This window comes from Suillus fuscotomentosus (assembly GCF_016647785.1).
Source record: "Suillus fuscotomentosus strain FC203 chromosome Unknown F5891scaffold_44, whole genome shotgun sequence".
Classification (NCBI taxonomy): domain Eukaryota; kingdom Fungi; phylum Basidiomycota; class Agaricomycetes; order Boletales; family Suillaceae; genus Suillus; species Suillus fuscotomentosus.
In genome coordinates, this window is record NW_024539556.1 from 414,968 (window position 1) to 431,266 (window position 16,299).

At 45.7% G+C, this 16,299-nt stretch overlaps 7 protein-coding genes across 7 annotated transcripts; all 7 read left to right on the top strand.

Moving 5' to 3' along the window:
* Window positions 1-518: 518 nt before the first annotated feature.
* Window positions 519-2,189, top strand: F5891DRAFT_1191689 (uncharacterized protein; the record flags this gene model as incomplete). Its single annotated transcript, XM_041367484.1, has 6 exons — window positions 519-671; window positions 727-924; window positions 976-1,291; window positions 1,322-1,386; window positions 1,440-1,573; window positions 1,622-2,189. The coding sequence occupies 6 exons, from the start codon at window positions 519-521 to the stop codon at window positions 2,187-2,189; spliced, it is 1,434 nt and encodes a 477-aa protein (XP_041223341.1).
* A 951-nt stretch (window positions 2,190-3,140) lies between these two features.
* Window positions 3,141-5,582, top strand: F5891DRAFT_1191690 (uncharacterized protein; the record flags this gene model as incomplete). The annotated part of the gene is made up of 7 exons (XM_041367485.1): window positions 3,141-3,320; window positions 3,365-3,753; window positions 3,815-3,943; window positions 4,019-4,116; window positions 4,170-4,319; window positions 4,369-4,859; window positions 4,914-5,582. 7 exons carry the CDS (start codon window positions 3,141-3,143, stop codon window positions 5,580-5,582), a joined length of 2,106 nt encoding a protein of 701 aa, XP_041223342.1.
* A 1,902-nt stretch (window positions 5,583-7,484) lies between these two features.
* On the top strand, window positions 7,485-8,214 carry F5891DRAFT_956776 (uncharacterized protein; the record flags this gene model as incomplete). Its single annotated transcript, XM_041375428.1, has 2 exons — window positions 7,485-7,531; window positions 7,584-8,214. The coding sequence occupies 2 exons, from the start codon at window positions 7,485-7,487 to the stop codon at window positions 8,212-8,214; spliced, it is 678 nt and encodes a 225-aa protein (XP_041223343.1).
* A 540-nt stretch (window positions 8,215-8,754) lies between these two features.
* On the top strand, window positions 8,755-9,450 carry F5891DRAFT_1241567 (uncharacterized protein; the record flags this gene model as incomplete). Its single annotated transcript, XM_041369731.1, has 3 exons — window positions 8,755-9,126; window positions 9,175-9,379; window positions 9,431-9,450. The coding sequence occupies 3 exons, from the start codon at window positions 8,755-8,757 to the stop codon at window positions 9,448-9,450; spliced, it is 597 nt and encodes a 198-aa protein (XP_041223344.1).
* Window positions 9,451-12,003: 2,553 nt separating this feature from the next.
* On the top strand, window positions 12,004-12,271 carry F5891DRAFT_1191693 (uncharacterized protein; the record flags this gene model as incomplete). Its single annotated transcript, XM_041367486.1, has 2 exons — window positions 12,004-12,067; window positions 12,123-12,271. 2 exons carry the CDS (start codon window positions 12,004-12,006, stop codon window positions 12,269-12,271), a joined length of 213 nt encoding a protein of 70 aa, XP_041223345.1.
* A 1,016-nt stretch (window positions 12,272-13,287) lies between these two features.
* Window positions 13,288-13,663, top strand: F5891DRAFT_956874 (peptidase S10, serine carboxypeptidase; the record flags this gene model as incomplete). The annotated part of the gene is made up of 2 exons (XM_041375433.1): window positions 13,288-13,370; window positions 13,447-13,663. The coding sequence occupies 2 exons, from the start codon at window positions 13,288-13,290 to the stop codon at window positions 13,661-13,663; spliced, it is 300 nt and encodes a 99-aa protein (XP_041223346.1).
* A 15-nt stretch (window positions 13,664-13,678) lies between these two features.
* On the top strand, window positions 13,679-14,371 carry F5891DRAFT_1191694 (uncharacterized protein; the record flags this gene model as incomplete). Its single annotated transcript, XM_041367487.1, has 6 exons — window positions 13,679-13,797; window positions 13,846-13,930; window positions 13,996-14,061; window positions 14,118-14,168; window positions 14,228-14,245; window positions 14,297-14,371. 6 exons carry the CDS (start codon window positions 13,679-13,681, stop codon window positions 14,369-14,371), a joined length of 414 nt encoding a protein of 137 aa, XP_041223347.1.
* Between the last annotated feature and the right edge of the window lie 1,928 nt (window positions 14,372-16,299).

Sequence of the window (16,299 nt, forward strand, 5' to 3'; positions counted from 1 at the left end):
CGGAATATCACATGCACAATTGTGGTTGGTTTTTGCGCACAATTGTCTTTTGTGGACGTGTCTCTATTGTCAACGCATCTCCTTCATCACTTGTAAGTTTTATTTCTTTTGTTTGTGACTATGTGACATACTGACTACTATTTCAGGCCAATGTTTGCTCAACGCACGTGTTTTGTGGACACATGTTTATTGTAAACGCGTTTCTTTTGCTACTGGTGAGTTTTTGTTGTTTTTCTGTGGTGCAGTGGCAAACTAACTACAATTTTAGTTCAATCTTTCATCAACACGCATTTTGTGGATGTGCGTCTCTTGTCAACACGTCTCTTTTGTTTCTGGTGAGTTTTTGTTCTTTTTCTGTGGCGCTGTCACATACTAACTACAAATTTAGTTCTATCTTTCGTCAACACGTGTTTTGTGGACACGCGTCTCTTGTCAACGCGTCTCTTTCATTACTAGTGAGTTTTTATTGTTGTTGTGTGGTGCTGTGGCATACTGACTACAATTTTAGGTTCTCTATCATGGCGTGCACCAAAAACACTGCAAAGAAGTGCACTGGTGGCTCAGCGCCACACGTACACCTCAACATACTCAAGACCGCCGCCAAGAGCCTTTCTAGAGAGCTGGCTGGGGGCCAAAGTTTGGAGATGTCCAAACTGGTTCATCACAATGAGGTAAGTCTTTTGTTTCTTGCTGTATGTGTGCTAATGTACCTTCTTCTCCCAACAGTTCTGTATCTTCTGCTGGGATGGCTCTGCATCATTTAAAGAGAATACACTCTTTATGTGCAACCACTGCCCCAGAGTGATGTGCTGCCTGTGCATGCGCCTCCCTCCAGGCACCGAAGACACGATCCTCAATGAGGATGTGTCTTTTAAGTGCATATGTTGTCACATCGCCCTGGAACAGCAGGGCGCACTGTACTATGTAAGTGTTTTGTTTTCATCATTTGTTCATTCACAACTAATACTATGACAGGGCTTCTATCACGCTAATGGTGTCCCGGTCCTCAAGTCTTTTCTACAGGTCCACGCTTCCCTCGAGCTCTCATCGTGTGCTGAACTTTCAGCGGCACCGGTGATATTCATTCACCTCATCCTTGTCGACTTCAACACTACGGCCAGCCCTTTCTCCTTGGCTCATTCATTCCTTCAGCCCTACTTCACCAGTGGCGGCATTGAATATTGCGAGATCGCCTACAACATTGTCTCTGATGCGTCCAGTTACCGCAAAACCGTCCGTCAAATCATCAAGGACCTCAAAAACTTGTTCGCATGGGAACATGTGGTGGTTGGTATATCCACTCACACTGACAATGATTCAGGTGATCCTTTTGCCGGGTACAGTTTGGATGGCGAGAAGCACTATGCTGGCACCCCAACTGAAGATGTAAGTTTTGTGTTAAAATTTTCTGCCGCTGATTACTAACTAGAGACTTGAAGTTCTTGGAGGGTATCCTTAGTCCATGGCAATCTCTCCTAGACCATGCCAATGAAACCTACCTGTGGCTCTTGTGCTGCGGCGCAATTGTCAACAACAGTGACTTGTTTGCAGGATTGCAACGCGCAGTAGTTCAGTAAGTTCATTTAAATTGCATTTTTTATCTTATCTGACATTCTAACAGTCACAAGCTCTCTGCCACAGTCACATTCAACACCGCACGTTTTCAACCATCTTTTGCGTCCCATTTGCTCCTGGAATTCACTGAACAAGTCCTTGTGGAACGTTGCCCCATTGGCCTCGCATTTGGTGACATGCTGGCGCAAGCTTACAAACTCGGTCGCCACACTGACGTCTTCTTACTGACACCACTTGTGGGTAGTCTGAAGGTCTCCAAGTTTGTATGGGTTGATGTCAAGTTCTGGCCTTGGGGTGGCTTCCTGCCAATCCAATGCCCAAGCTGTGGGTGGACTGATTGTTGGAGGTCAGTCTTTGTGAGGGCTTGCAAGGATAAGGTCTATGTCTTTGAGTGCAAGAATGACACCTGCACCCAGTCTTTCACCTTCAGCCCTCCTGTGTTACAAGTAACATCGGCTACTTGGCCCCTTATCATTTTTCCCTTCATCATTGTCCTCGCCTTCCTCTGGCTCATACTCCTTCACCGACTATCTGTTGATCAGATCCTCGGGACTGTCCCCGTCCCTCGTCTCCCTCCTATCGCACCAACATGTGCACGTGCCTTTGGGCTATGACTCGTTCTGACTCGTGCCACCAATGTGGCTTTCATTATCTTCCCTTATCTCTTATCCGACTTGTGCGTGCTGCACATTGTATTTCTTACCGTTGGTTCGTTCCAATGTTTCTCGGTCTCATTCCGCATTCGACCTCTCATCACTAATCAGGCTATGCTGCCACCGTACCTATACCCTTTCTGTTTCCCCTCTGCCCTTACCTACGGTACGGTAGCCTTGCCCTTAACCCTTTCCACTTAGTATAAGTAGTCGGTCACCTTGTACTAGATTCCCTAACTTGAATCTACTCAATCTTCCCTCGAACATACTTCCCTCCGAAGCCCCCTCAGCTTCAGTCTCTAGTATCTTTTCTTAGGTGCTCACTGTGCCTAAGTCTACCTCGATCGACTACTCATCGTTTGGACAAGACAGTCCTTACTTTGAGAATGTCAGTGACTTTGAAGACATCCGTCTTAGAAGTCACGTGACACGCACATCTCTGATATCTGCTGACTCGTCATCGCCAGTCTCAGTCGCTACACCGGACCCTTCCGGTTACGTCACAAACATTAGCGGACAACGCCCCTCTTAGGGCTCCGCCTAACAGATCTATTTGAGTGCGTAACATCCTGAAGGGGCCACCATGTTGACATCAGGTAGGAAGCAAGGGTGTTCATGGATGCATGTACCTTTGAAGCCATTATTGACTTGATTATGTACATTTCTTACTTTGGTTACTCAAATTTGGTCACTTCATATATGTCTTAGCTTTACACAATAATGTTTGGTTGTTTGTAAATGAAACTTTGGTAGATGCACTTTGTGGATTTTAAATATAGTGAAAATTGTCAACATAAATGTCACATGACCGTGTTTGTAATGTTGAGTTTTTCAACAATGAAGTCTCGTCCAACAGTACATCTGCAAACTTGTACCGGCCTGCATCCCTGTGATTCTTATTTGTCAGATATAATGGCCAGCTGGACTCTTGTTTTTAGCAATGTGTTGAATGAACACAAAGATTCCTTTGTAGCAGCTAAAGGAAATTCTGGCATCAGGGCTCACATCCTCAAGACAATCAAAGATGCTATAGGCAGCAGTGAAGCAGCCAAAGACCCTTGTGTCATGCTTCCTGAGAAAAATCTGTGCAAGGTGAGCTTTTATAATTGTGTTCTATACTAATCTAATCAATACAGGCTGTTCGTGCCTATTATTTGGACTTCCTGGAAGATGATGAGGATCGCAAGGCAGAGGAAGAGATTATCGAGGGAGGAACTAAGGACACATCTGCTCCAGATGCTGTTACTGTAGAGATGGTGAGACAGAGGGAAGATGATAAGCCTGAGGATGCTGGGAAGTACAAGACAGAATTCTCTGGTTTTGATGTCGTCCAAAAATTATTTAAGGATGAATTTGCAGAATATGACAAGCAACACAGAGATACCTCCAACTCAAAGTCTATGGGTCAGAGGACAAGATTGGCCCGCATGTGGCACCAGGCCATGTCCCCTGAGGTGAAGAAGGAGCTCGAGCGAGTTGCAGGAAAATGGAACCAGGAAGGACCTCCTGCAGATACCAAGGACAGGTATTTTTTTCCCAAGATTCTATTGGCATACATGCTATATAACTCAACAATACATTAATAGATACCATACCCATAACCAGAAAAAAATGATGGAGGACTTTATGGACATGGTCCGGAGAACCATGGGATTGCATGTCGTCATCCTTACAGCCTATGACCGAGGTGAGGGAAAGGCTCCTGGAACTACTGTGTAAGTGTTTTTGATGCTTCATATTGTTAATAATGGTTAACTTGTTTCTAAAGCTGGGAGACTTCGCCACAAAAGGCCAAAAAAACCTTTTACTCAGGCAACCAAAGACAATTGGACATGGGCAGAACATGCTCAAGATCGTCTTGCCAACTGGCTTCTCGAAGGAGAAGATGGTAAATGTCTCTTTTAATTTTTTAATTTAATATGGTAGCTAAAAGTCTGTCAGCTGATGGAGAGGACGACGATGAAAATAATCTCCCAGATCTCACTGTTGAGGTCGATGATGATGGTTATCCTTGCCTACCCACAGGCTTTGTATGTCTCAAGCTTAAGCACAGGCAACAGCTTGTTCAGGCTGTCTTTCAAAAGGCCTATGGTAAGTTGATTTGTCTTATGTGATTGTATCATTTACTCACTTTCCTCAGCTGTTATTACCAACAATCCCAGGGCTCTGGTGCCCTGGAGTGAGATGTCGACCGATCCCACTCACTACCTTGATTCAGGATGCATTCCTGAGAATGTTGTCATCAGGGATTCTTCCCACCTGCAAAAGGACACGATCACTGCAATATACTCCCACTGGAAAGACCATGCTAGTCATGACATGCCGATTGTACATTTTGTTGGATATAGGCAAGCTGATTTCTATGATGCTCGCACTAAGAAGGGAGCTGCAAAGGGCAAGTCAAGGGTGAAGCCTGCCTATGTTGAAGTCTCTTCAGATGAGGAAGGACTCTTGAACAAGGTCACCAATGGTAAAAGCTCTTCAGATGAAGATGTCGTCGAGGTGGAGACTCCGACCATTCCTGAGTCCAGCCCCAAATACCATCTTGCTAGGGACATGGTCCCTTACCTCAAGTCTCTCTCTACTGTCCCTTCATATCATTATCTTCTTACTGCAGTTCAGAAGCTTCCGGTATGTCAGATCTCTTAACCTCATGATTTTACATTGATTTTGTCTTTTTTAAAGCAAAGAACAGATTCAAAGTCAAGGAAACAGCATCTTCCTGTCTGGGCTTCTTGGACGTGGTCTCAGACATATCTGCCTCAAGACATCCATGAGGATATGAAAATTGCCTCAGTCGCACTGGAGCATTTGAGTAACTACCAGTTCAATTCTCATGGATGGGGCATGGTTGTGACCCTGGGACTTGGACTCCTACTTCGTGAGTGTTGTCGTGCTCAGGAGTATGAAGCCGACGGAGCTGGAGATGATGTACCTGACTACTTGGATAACTCTATCTTGGGCATCCAGATGGGCGACCAGATTGAGGAAAAGGTTATAGAGATAGGAGCAGAAGTAGAAGCCATACTGAAAAATGAGAGCCTGAGGTTGTCTGTTGTGAGGAAATACATTGAGAAGAGGCGTTCAGAGGAGAAAAGGAAGTTGAAGGAGAAAAGCAGAGTCGAGGAGGAGAAGAGGGCTGAGGAGGAGAAGAGAGTCGAGGAAGAAGAAAGATTAGCTAAGGAAGCAAGCAAGGTGGACAAGAGGGTGAGGAAATCCAATGCTAAAGGGAAGGGCAAGAGGCTTGCTGCAGATGTGGAGGAACCAATCAAGAAAAAAGTGAAAGCTTCCCCTCCTGATCCACCTCGTCGTTCTGCCAGAGACAAAGCACCTCTAAAGAAGTACAATGTCTGAAATATTTGATATATCATTCCATACATCTTGTATCACAATGGCTTAGAGTTGATTAAATCTTTTGTATATCTGTGCTTGAGACTTAAAGAAATATTCAATATGGCACTGGCCATACATGTTTGAATATAGGTCATTACTCATGCAGCTGGCTCATTTGCACGTACTGCACAACCAGGCCAGCCTTCATTGGTATGGGTCACTATAGGTGCGGCCAGCCCCCTTTTCACACTGTAGAAGCAGGCCGGCCCACAGGAGTATTGGTTATAACCTATGCAACTGGCCCATTTGCACAGAACGAAATACAGGGCCGGCCAGTATTGACCTTTGGGGCAGCTGTTCCCCTTCACATATGCCAGGGGCAGACTGCCAGAATGTTGGGTTCTTCACAATTCACTGTATACTATCAATGGCTATAACTTGATGTAGATTATGCATGACCTGGCCTTTATAGTGTACAGTGAATTTTGAATAGCCCAAGGTTGATACCCTAGCCACTGTATATATTTTACAATATTCACAGATTCATCATCACAGTGATATGCAGGGTGAGGATGGCTCATCACCTCTACATGCATGTGTTACAGTTCTGTGGGTCACAACTGTACTACTAGTGTATTGCACAGATTTTGTAGGTTTTATATTATTTTTTTCATTAGCCTTTATCATCAGTATTCAAGTTGGATCAAAGGTAATAACCTCATCCTAATCCTTTGATACAACTTGAATACTGATGATATTTGGATAGTTTAGTTACTGATCCAAAATTGTTTACACTGCACTGTATTTTAGATATTACCATTTTTTATACTGGAGGATGGAGGTCTTCAAGTGCCTTCAAAACCATACTAATCCAAGAGCTACCATTAGCCCCTACAGTGTTTGGCCTATCTGTCATTTATACTAGAGACACTGGCCTGTCCAGGTACTACAGGTATGTAGAGACACTGGCCTGTCCAGGTCCTGCAGATACATCATTTATACTAGAGACACCGGCCTGTCCAGGTCCTGCAGATATATCATTTATACTAGAGTCATTGGCCTGTCCATATTTCACATAGTCGGCTGATCCTGGATATACGTACACTGGCCAGTGTCCAGTAGGCTAGATTTTGCAGGCCAATGTACACATCCTATGACAGGGTTTTACAGTGTCATATGACTGAAAGGTGTGCATACAGGCACTGTCGGAAGACCCAGCATTCACATTCTTCCATCTGATCTTGCTGTACTCTCATCAGGAAGGGTATCAAGGAGGTGCCTAGCTGAACTCTATCAATGTCATCCCCGCACCATATGTCGTCGACTACTCGAATTCAACCTTTCTTCTCTTGGACCTCCAGTATATGTGGATGAGCAGCAGCCTGATGGTAGTATCAACCGAATATACCATTGAGGATCTTTGAGTGATCTATCCACAATTTCAGATGCTGAACTTGATAGATTGATACTGGAACTCCATCAGCAGTTTCCATCCTTTGGACAACGGATGCGTGATGGCTATCTTTTGCAGCTTGGCTACCGCATCCCTCACAGCCGTATAGAAGTATCATATCTGCGAGTTGTTGGTCCATCTCCTGCGACATTTGGTCCATGGCGAATCCAATGCCATAGCTATTCTGTACCAGGCCCCATGGCCCTTGTTCATCATGATGGACAGCATGGTGTGTTGTGTACATGTGGTGTAGTGAAGCTACTAATTTATTTGCAGGTCTCATCTGCTGAAAGCTAGTCATCCATGGCTTCATTGATGGATTCTCTCGTTATGTTCTAGGAATTCATGTTAGTAATAACAACCGCTCCGCAACTGTGCTCTCTTTATTTAAAGATATTGCTATGATCCATGGATACCCAAGCCGAGTGAGAGGCGACCATGAGACAGAAAATTTACTTGTTGCTGCCCAGATGGAAGAGGTACAAGGAATTCAGTGTGGCTCATACATATGGGGCAGGTAAGTATTATTGAGCTTTCCACATGTTAGCCTGTTTTAATTATATCTGCAGGAGCATTCACAACATCCAGATTGAACATCTTTGGGTGGATGTGACAAACAGCCTAGGGCAGAAGTGGAAGGAATTTTTCCAGACTCTTGAAGCCTACGACAACCTTGACGTGAACAACTATTCACACCTGTGGCTGCTTCATTTCCTATTTATCCCTTTGATCAATGACAACGTAGGCCAGTGGGCAGCCTCGTGGAATCACCATGTTCTTGGGCATCATGGAGAGCCCCATTGGTCGCCCCATGACATGTTCATCCAAGGTATCATTGAGCACAGGCATCGAGGGGTGTTTGTTGAGTTGGCTGAGGACCAGGAGGTAGAAGATATTGCCAGCTATGGCATTGACTGGAATGACTTGGATGACCAGTGTCTACTGGCTCATCACAATACTCATAATCCCGAGGACGGTGATTCAACCAATCCATTTGTATCAAATCATCCTGATTCTGATCTATCCCATGTTGAGGTTCCTGAGTCCCATTGTCCATTTACTGACACTCAACTTCAATCTTTTCTCTCAGATATCCAGCCCCTTCTCGATTCTAGTCTCTATGTCGATATGCACTCACGCCATCTACTTTGGATTCAAACATTAGCATTAGCTTCTTCTAGAACTGAGCCTAATACTTGAAACTTGTATATACTATGAGGACTCCCCTTCAGTCAGTACTTTGTGTTTATTGAAAATCGACAAGAATTCACCTCAAGACCTTCTGTTTCTTTTCCCAACCATGTATAGTTTCTCTTCTCTGATTCTTGCGTAATCTCTCTGGTCCTCTCTTGTGACTCTTAATGAGGACGGGGTGACAGTGTTGAGGATGGTGTGTTCATTCTGTTGTTGCCCACAACGAACAGCCATCAGTGTTTTGTTTGTGCAGCTCTGCTGCTAATGGGCTTCATCACAGCCCGCCATTTCGCCTTCTCAAATACCTTCACAGCAATTCACAGCTTCAAAATGTTTATCTTGGCGAAGGTGATGGTGTTCCGAACATGGTAGTTGCCAAGATGCCCGAAATCATTGAACCACGGAGAAGGGCTCCCTCTTTCTGCCTGACCTCAACGTGCACCCTTGCCCTTCCTACCCCCGGTCTGGGTCCCAGATGCAAAGACAGATGCACGTATGCAGTGTGCATGCCCGTTTGGGCTTGTGAGGTTCACGGTACCTCTATTGATGTCTGTGTCTTTCTCTTTGCCGTCATTTGCACATATTGTGGTTGCCATGCTGCTAGTTATTTTGACCCCAACTGTAAGGCTACCTGTCTCCGTGAAGTCTAATGCTGATGCTGGCCCTGTGTGGCAATCTAAAGTTCCAAAGTTTCGGGTCTTGGTTCACTCACCTTTGAAGCGCACATCGGGCCTTTCAGGAGCATATACATATACCATGTATAGTGTTACTTCACTGTTTTCTTCGGCTACAGATGAATCATATGATCCATACATCCCACCGATCTCTCCTACCCGCATAACAGTTCAACGGCGGTTCTCTCACTTCATTGTGTTACACACTTCAACTAGACGTCTTCCTGGCATTGCAAATGATGCGGTGAGCATGAATGATAGGTTTATGTTTGCTGTTTAACCCATGTTCAAGGATTGGAAATGGCTTATGCCCCAATTACTTTCAATGCCTGCTGCTGGGCCTTCATTCTTCGCTCACATTTTTCATCCCGCATTCAACGTAGATCTGGACGATGCCACAGAAGTAATTGATCGCTTCAGTCATCACACCCTTGCAGTGAGCAAGGGCACGCAGAGCTTGAGAGATGTTTTTGGTTGCATTCGTGAAGTGAGACTAGGTGAGTATGGGCATCAGTTGTGCCAAATTATCATCATGACATGCTTTCCAGAGATGTCGAAAGCCGAATGATTGTTGTCATACTCATTATTGTCCTCGATTATGTCGACACCTTTGTCTTCTACTCCCCTAGAGATTAATGGAGATCCATGGGACACCCCTCAACAGAGAAATGGGCTCTTGAACGAAGAAGGAGCTTGGTGTTGGCATGAAGGCTGTCAAGGTGCTCACAAATTTCCGGAGTTTATGACTAACTGAGACATGACTCGAAGATTGTCTGAAGCTCACAAAAGCGATGCAGAAAACATCAGATGGTCTGCAGATTGTTGCAGACCTGTATGACGATCATGTCTGTGTCATGTTCCTTATGCAAGACTTGTACTAACCACAGATGAAGGCCCGGCGTACCCAGCTTGCAACTCACAACGCCTTCAAGAGTGTTGCTCATCCATACCAATTGTATGAGGTATCTTGGATTGTTTGATCACCGCTTTTGCCCTGAGTGTGATCATTCCAGGGAATTGTTGAAACCCGGCAATCTACTGTTTCACGATATAAAGATGCTCTCAGATTGGGAAAATCAGAACATTCATAATTTTTGTGGAAGATAATGGCTTGATGCATTTGTTCAGTCAAACGATGACATGGCCGCACACTGCGAAACTGTCTTGAACATTACAATGGCTGAGATGGACACATACCATGACCGGAAAACTTTAGCACAATAACGAGGGAGTATCTTGATGGAGAGATACACTTTTACAAACAGGTCCTGCACAAGCTGAAGGCAGCCCGGCGCACCTTCGACACTCTCATTTTGGCGAGCTGAGCAGGTCACCTCGTCAGCCTTCAAGATATGAGCAGGATTTAGAAGCCCCGAAGCTGGATCCTCCACCACTGCCACAGCCCTGTCCTCATGTCTATGACTCAGTGTCTATGAGGCCAGTGAATACAGCAATACATAAGGGAATCAGAGCACTACTAGGAAAGTCCCAGCCTGGTAGGAAGGGGAGTTTTTTGGGAAGAATGTGGGCTGAATAAAGTACCTGATGTGGTAAAAAGCTGTTACTGTCACTTCATGTTGCATGGCTGACTCTGTTGTATCTAGAAAGTTATCAGCAGTTTCTGACACAAAAATTGGGTCGACTTACATGAAACTCTCTATGGACGTCTCTTTTTAATTATCTATAGCTACTGTCCCCAATCAATTCGAAGATGTTCCGTCTATACCACAAAATGTACACCTTGGGTCGTGTCTAATTGTCCTTAACTATTGACTCTATTGTCATGTTATTTCACCATTGTCAAAGTTACGGAATGCATACCCTGCAACTGGGTGATTCAGCTCAACCTTCTCAAGACGAACTTCCCGATGCAATCACAATACTCGCCACACACCTTCATGTTACATACTCACTGGCGGATTATGATTCACATCTCTTGGATCTGCTTCATGAAGTTTCACCTATTCTCACAATGTTCACTGGCCTTGTTAAGCATATGCATCGAGGTTCCACGCAAGATTTTATGACATCACTCCAGCAGCTCTCATTGGCTCTACAAACACACAAGCTACTACAGCTAGACGCCTCGCTGTGGGCCTGCGCTCTTCATGTCTTCGAGTACGCCGAAAGGTGTTACAAGTAACATCGGCTACATGGCCCCCCTATCATTTTTCCCCTTCGTCCTCGCCCTCGTATGCCTCCGGCTCGTACTTCTCTACCGACTATCCGTTGACCGGATCCTCGGGACTGTTCCCGTCCCTCGTCCCCCTCCTATCGCACCAACGTGCGCACGTGCCTTCGGGCCATGACTCGTTCTGACTCGTGCCACCAATGTGGCTTTCCTTATCTTGTCTTATCTCTCCTCTGACTCATGCGTGCTGCGCATTGTATCTTTTACCATTGGCTCGTTCCAATGTTTCTCAGCCTCATTCCGCATTCGACCTCACATCACTAATCAGGCTCTGCTACCAGCGTACCTATACCCTTTCCGTTTCCCCTTTGCCCTTACCTACAGTACGGTAGCCTTGCCCTTAACCCTTTCCACTTAGTATAAGTAGTCACTCTGTACTAGATTCCCTAACTTGAATCTACTCAATCTTCCCTCGAACATACTTCCCTCTGAAGCCCCCTCAGCTTCAGTCTCTAGTATCTTTTCTTAGGTGCTCACTGTGCCTAAGTCTACCTCGATCGACTACTCATCGTTTGGACAAGACTGTCCTTACTTTGAGAATGACAGTGACTTTGAAGACATCCGTCTTAGAAGTCATGTGACACGCGCATCTCTGATATCTGCCGACTCGACGTCGCCAGTCTCAGTCGCCACACCAGACCCTTCCAGTTACGTCACGAACATTAGCGGATGACGCCCCTCTTAGGGCTCCGCATAACAGATCTATTTGAGTGTGTAACAAAAGGCACCTCAAAGGAGATTCAGAGATTCAAGCTTCTCTTGATTGACGGTGTGGACGAGGCTGAGCGCTGCTTATTTGGAGATGGTCTACCTGATAGCAGCCCAGCTGTTCGGATACCAGGCCAGAGCAAGAGATTCTGCGGTGCACACCATCGTCGACCGAGTGGAGAATGAGAGTGGGAGGAAATGGTTGGCTGCTGGATCCGCAAGATGCCTGCTCATGTGAAGAAAAAGAAGATTGCACAGGTTGCCTCTTCTTCCAACCAACCTTGTGGTGAGTCCACGTTCTGTTGCATAATTTGTGTGCTAAATTACATAGACCATGCCAGTTAAGCAGAAGTGGGACAACGACTTACTAAACAAGCTCCTTCCAGACGGACCTCCGGATGAAGCTGCTGCATATGGCAGCTTGGAGTTTGATGAGGTATTAGATGAGACAGTACGGTTCAATTCTCCACTCATTCAATCTGAATGGTGAAATCAATAATAATTTACAGTACAGACTTCTGCAGGATCATAGAGGATGCACGGTTAATGCTGAACCCGTGGGAATCAATTGATCTGCCCAAACATCATGCTCATTCTGTCAACTTCACCCGCACTTTCTTTTTTTACCTGGGCTGGCCAGGGCAGTCCGAAGTTGCTTCGAACCCTGAGCTAATCCCAGTATAAATGCAGACCCGGCCAGGGCATACAGAGTTGCTTTGAACCCTGAACTGGTGAAGCAATTTAACTGCATTTTTGTCTTGCACTTTCTCTTTTTACCTGGGCTGGCCAGGGCAGTCCGAAGTTGCTTCGAACCCTGAGTTGATCCCAGTGTAAATGCAGACCCAGCCAGGGCGTACAGAGTTGCTTTGAACCCTGAACTGGTGAAGCAATTTAATTGCATCTTTGTTTTTGTCCCTTTCCTTGTTCCTATTCATACCTTCCCATATGTCTCTAGGACAATCGTGCTATGGTGATCAAGGACCTTGCAGAAATGACTTCAAACTTCGGCCTCTTGTGTCAGAAGTATGCTCTCCTTTCCTCTCTCCACCCTACTCACAACACCCTAGTGTTTCTGCTGCGTCTGAAGCAATAACTACTTACATCTGAAGTCATCACTCTCGATGCAAGGCTCAAGATGATCACCCTTTTTTTCGACATACCCTCTCTGGCATGCCCATGTGCTGCTCTTCGATGCACAAGGTCTTCTCAAGTTCAAGAGCTCCTGGTAGCTTGACACACGCTACGTGGTACCAGCACTTTTGTTCCTTAGTTAGTACCATGCTGCAGGTGAGAGCTCTGCTATAGCTGGAGGTCTCCGTGCAGGCTCAATGACTCTGTGGCAGTCAATCCTTTCTTTTTGGTTTGATTGTACTCCCCTCCCCATGAAGTCCAGTATGGCCTGTCCCCACCCCGAGACTGAGTAGCGGAGCACCACTTCCCCTTCCACCACGTCCACATGTTTTAATTTATTTTGTGCTCGTATTCTATCCAGACAATCACTGGGTCATGGGGCCTAAGCTATGTGACCCTTCGGTGAAGCAGTACTCCGGTTACCTCAATATCACTGACGACAAATGTTTGTTCTTCTGGTCAGTTTCAATTGATGCCATCTTTTTTCTTTTCTTTTTTTCTTGTTCAGCCATAATCTTATTCATTTTTATCTAGGTTCTTTGAGTCACGCACTTCTCCGGAAGATGCGCCCCTTGTGATGTGGCTTAATGGTGGCCCAAGATGTAGCTCCTCCACTGGTCTCTTGTTCGAGCTTGGTCCATGTAATATCGCAGATGGAGGCACCAACACAACATTTAACCCCCACAGCTGGAGTACCCACGCTAACGTGATCTTCCTCGACCAGCCTATCAATGTCAGGTATTTGTACTAGTTCGAGTCCTGCAACATGGCTGTCAACCAGGTGTTCATGCTCCAGGGCGATTCAATGCTGAACACACCTCTGCTGTTGACAGATATGATCAATGATGGTGTCAGGCTGTTGATCTATGCTGGTAATGCGGGTGAGTAGAACTTCTATCTATTGTGGTTACGTATTTCTGATGCCATTCTCAGATATGATGTGCAATTACATGGTGCATATGTAACTGGTTATCTTTTCAGGCACATGGCTCCTTACGACCAACCTGAAGCTGCCTTGGTGAGTGATATAATCCGAGCATCAAGGTTCATTCGCTTATAGTATACATATGACATGATGGTCAGGTGGATCATGGACATTGTCTAGCTGTGACTGGTCCTCTTCCTACCGACCACATACTCCCTCACCATGTACGTGATCTCATGAACCGTCGCTTGTCACTATTTCTGATGAGTCATTACGTCAGTCTTATGTTTCTAGCCAGATCGCACCTTTTGCCTGCCAGCTTGTAGGACAGGTGCTCAGCTGCCCAGCCTCAGAGGAGCCAACTCATATCTGGTTCCTTCTGAATGACAGTGTGGTGCTACTAACAAGGTCAGTGTCCTCAAATCTTGAATTTATACATCTATAGACCTGACTATATAGGAACTACGCTATGACTCCAACAAGCTTGAAGCTGTGAGTACCACATTGCTTGGAACTCGCCTGAAAAGCGGATAGAGTCCTCAGCATGATATAGATGATCGGACTTCCAAATACTGTCTCTGTGGCTGTCACAACAGGCTGTTGAAATGTAACCTCATGACTTAGTACCAGCTACATATGTCCTTGTACGAATGTACAACTTGTTCAGCTCCAAACTGGAGGCGATACATACAGTGCGGCTTGGAAGCTAGCATGGATGCCAATGGTTCGGGTGTAGCAAGTTGTATACTAGTACTGTGAGATGTACAAGCTCCTGGGAGCCACGCATGTCATGATATGTCGCCTCGTCTATACTGTGGTTGCTCATATGATTCTTATTGGCACCCGCCAGTTCACTGTCGCTTTTCACCACTGACACAAGTTCCTCATTTCCAACGTCATTCTCGTTACCAGCAAGTACAATTCAGTTACCCTTCTCACCAAAGTCGAAGGCCCTGGATAGTAACCTTCCCAATATTTTTATGGAAGTGCCAGACACTACACGACTGCGCATCGTGTACACCGGCACATGCCACGCTCCGAGAGTCTCTTTGTCCTCGATAACTAGCCAGTCACGAAGCACCAAGAAGAAGTTGGTCATTGCTCGACCATTACCTGAGTGCTGATGTTGAGCATGTTACCGATGCTATTGCGTGGTGGCATGAGCGCCGCTCATCTTATCCGTGTCTCTCACGGATGGCACTCGATTATCTGACAATACCTGGTACGTCTAATTTGTCACTATGAAATATTGTTCTGACACTGTTGGTAGCTACATCGGTCGACATTGAACATCTTTTCAGCTGTGGTAGGCTCTTGTTAACTCATGTTCAGTCATGTCTGTCTGCGCAGTCAACACGCACCTTACTCTGCCTCGGTGCTTCGAGCCATTTGAACCTTGTCAAGGATGGAGACGTTACAAATGTCGCTACCATTGGAGTGCGTGGAATTCATCGTCCATTACTTGGAGATGAAGAGTTTTAGTGAGTTCATACCACTGTGTCATTGCCTGGCACTTAGTGTGATCTCTTTTCTCTTTGTTCAGGAAACGACTTGGCAAGCACATCTTCAGGGACATGGATGCCGAGATTCGTAGTCACAGTGATGTTCTCGACAACCTCATGCAGCAATTCCGAGACCAAGTGATTGGCGATGTCTGCCAGATACTCGGAACAAGCTTTTGACTGAGACCAAGTCTTGGATCGGCAGTACTGAGAAGAATGTGCCACGTGTCTTATGGTTGTCTGGCATGGCAGGGGGAGGAAAATCAGCCATCGCCCATACAATAGCCAACTAGTCTAACAAGCTCAGGGGTCTGGGAGCATGCTTCTGCTTTGACCGCACACGGGGAGCAGATCGACTCCACCAGAAGATATTCACCACAATTGCATGTGACTTGGCTGCACAGTCATGACTTCTTCGTCGATGTGTCTTCGGCACAGAGCAACCTTGCCTTTACCTCGCTTCTGGTCATGAAGCGTGGACTTCGCTTCATCATCTGCTCCTTGAAGAATTTGTACTTGCCTAACTCTTCTGTCCATAATTTGGAGAAATGAGTCAAAGAATCCATTCCAGCTGAGCTATCATACTCATGTCGATTCTGGGGAACTCATGTCAGCACTACGTCCTTTGAATTGTCGCTCGCTAAGGAAGTTGAAGCTTTCTTCGATGGAGAGCACCTCCTTTGGTGGTTGGAAGCACTGGCCCTGACAAAAACCCTCGGCGGCTCTGTAGTGACCCTCTCATCCATCGAAAAATGGTTTTCAGTGTGTAACTCAAGCTTATTATTTTCCCAATGAAATCTTATGAGTAGCGGGGTGGTCGTAAGGTCATGCTGAGTTCATGCATGTTAGTTACGCTACCAGGGATACCATGTGTCTCGTCTGAACTTTTGCGACCACTATCTTACGCAGCACTCCCCATTTATACTTGTCCGCTCTGCCATTTGCTCCAACACAGTCAAC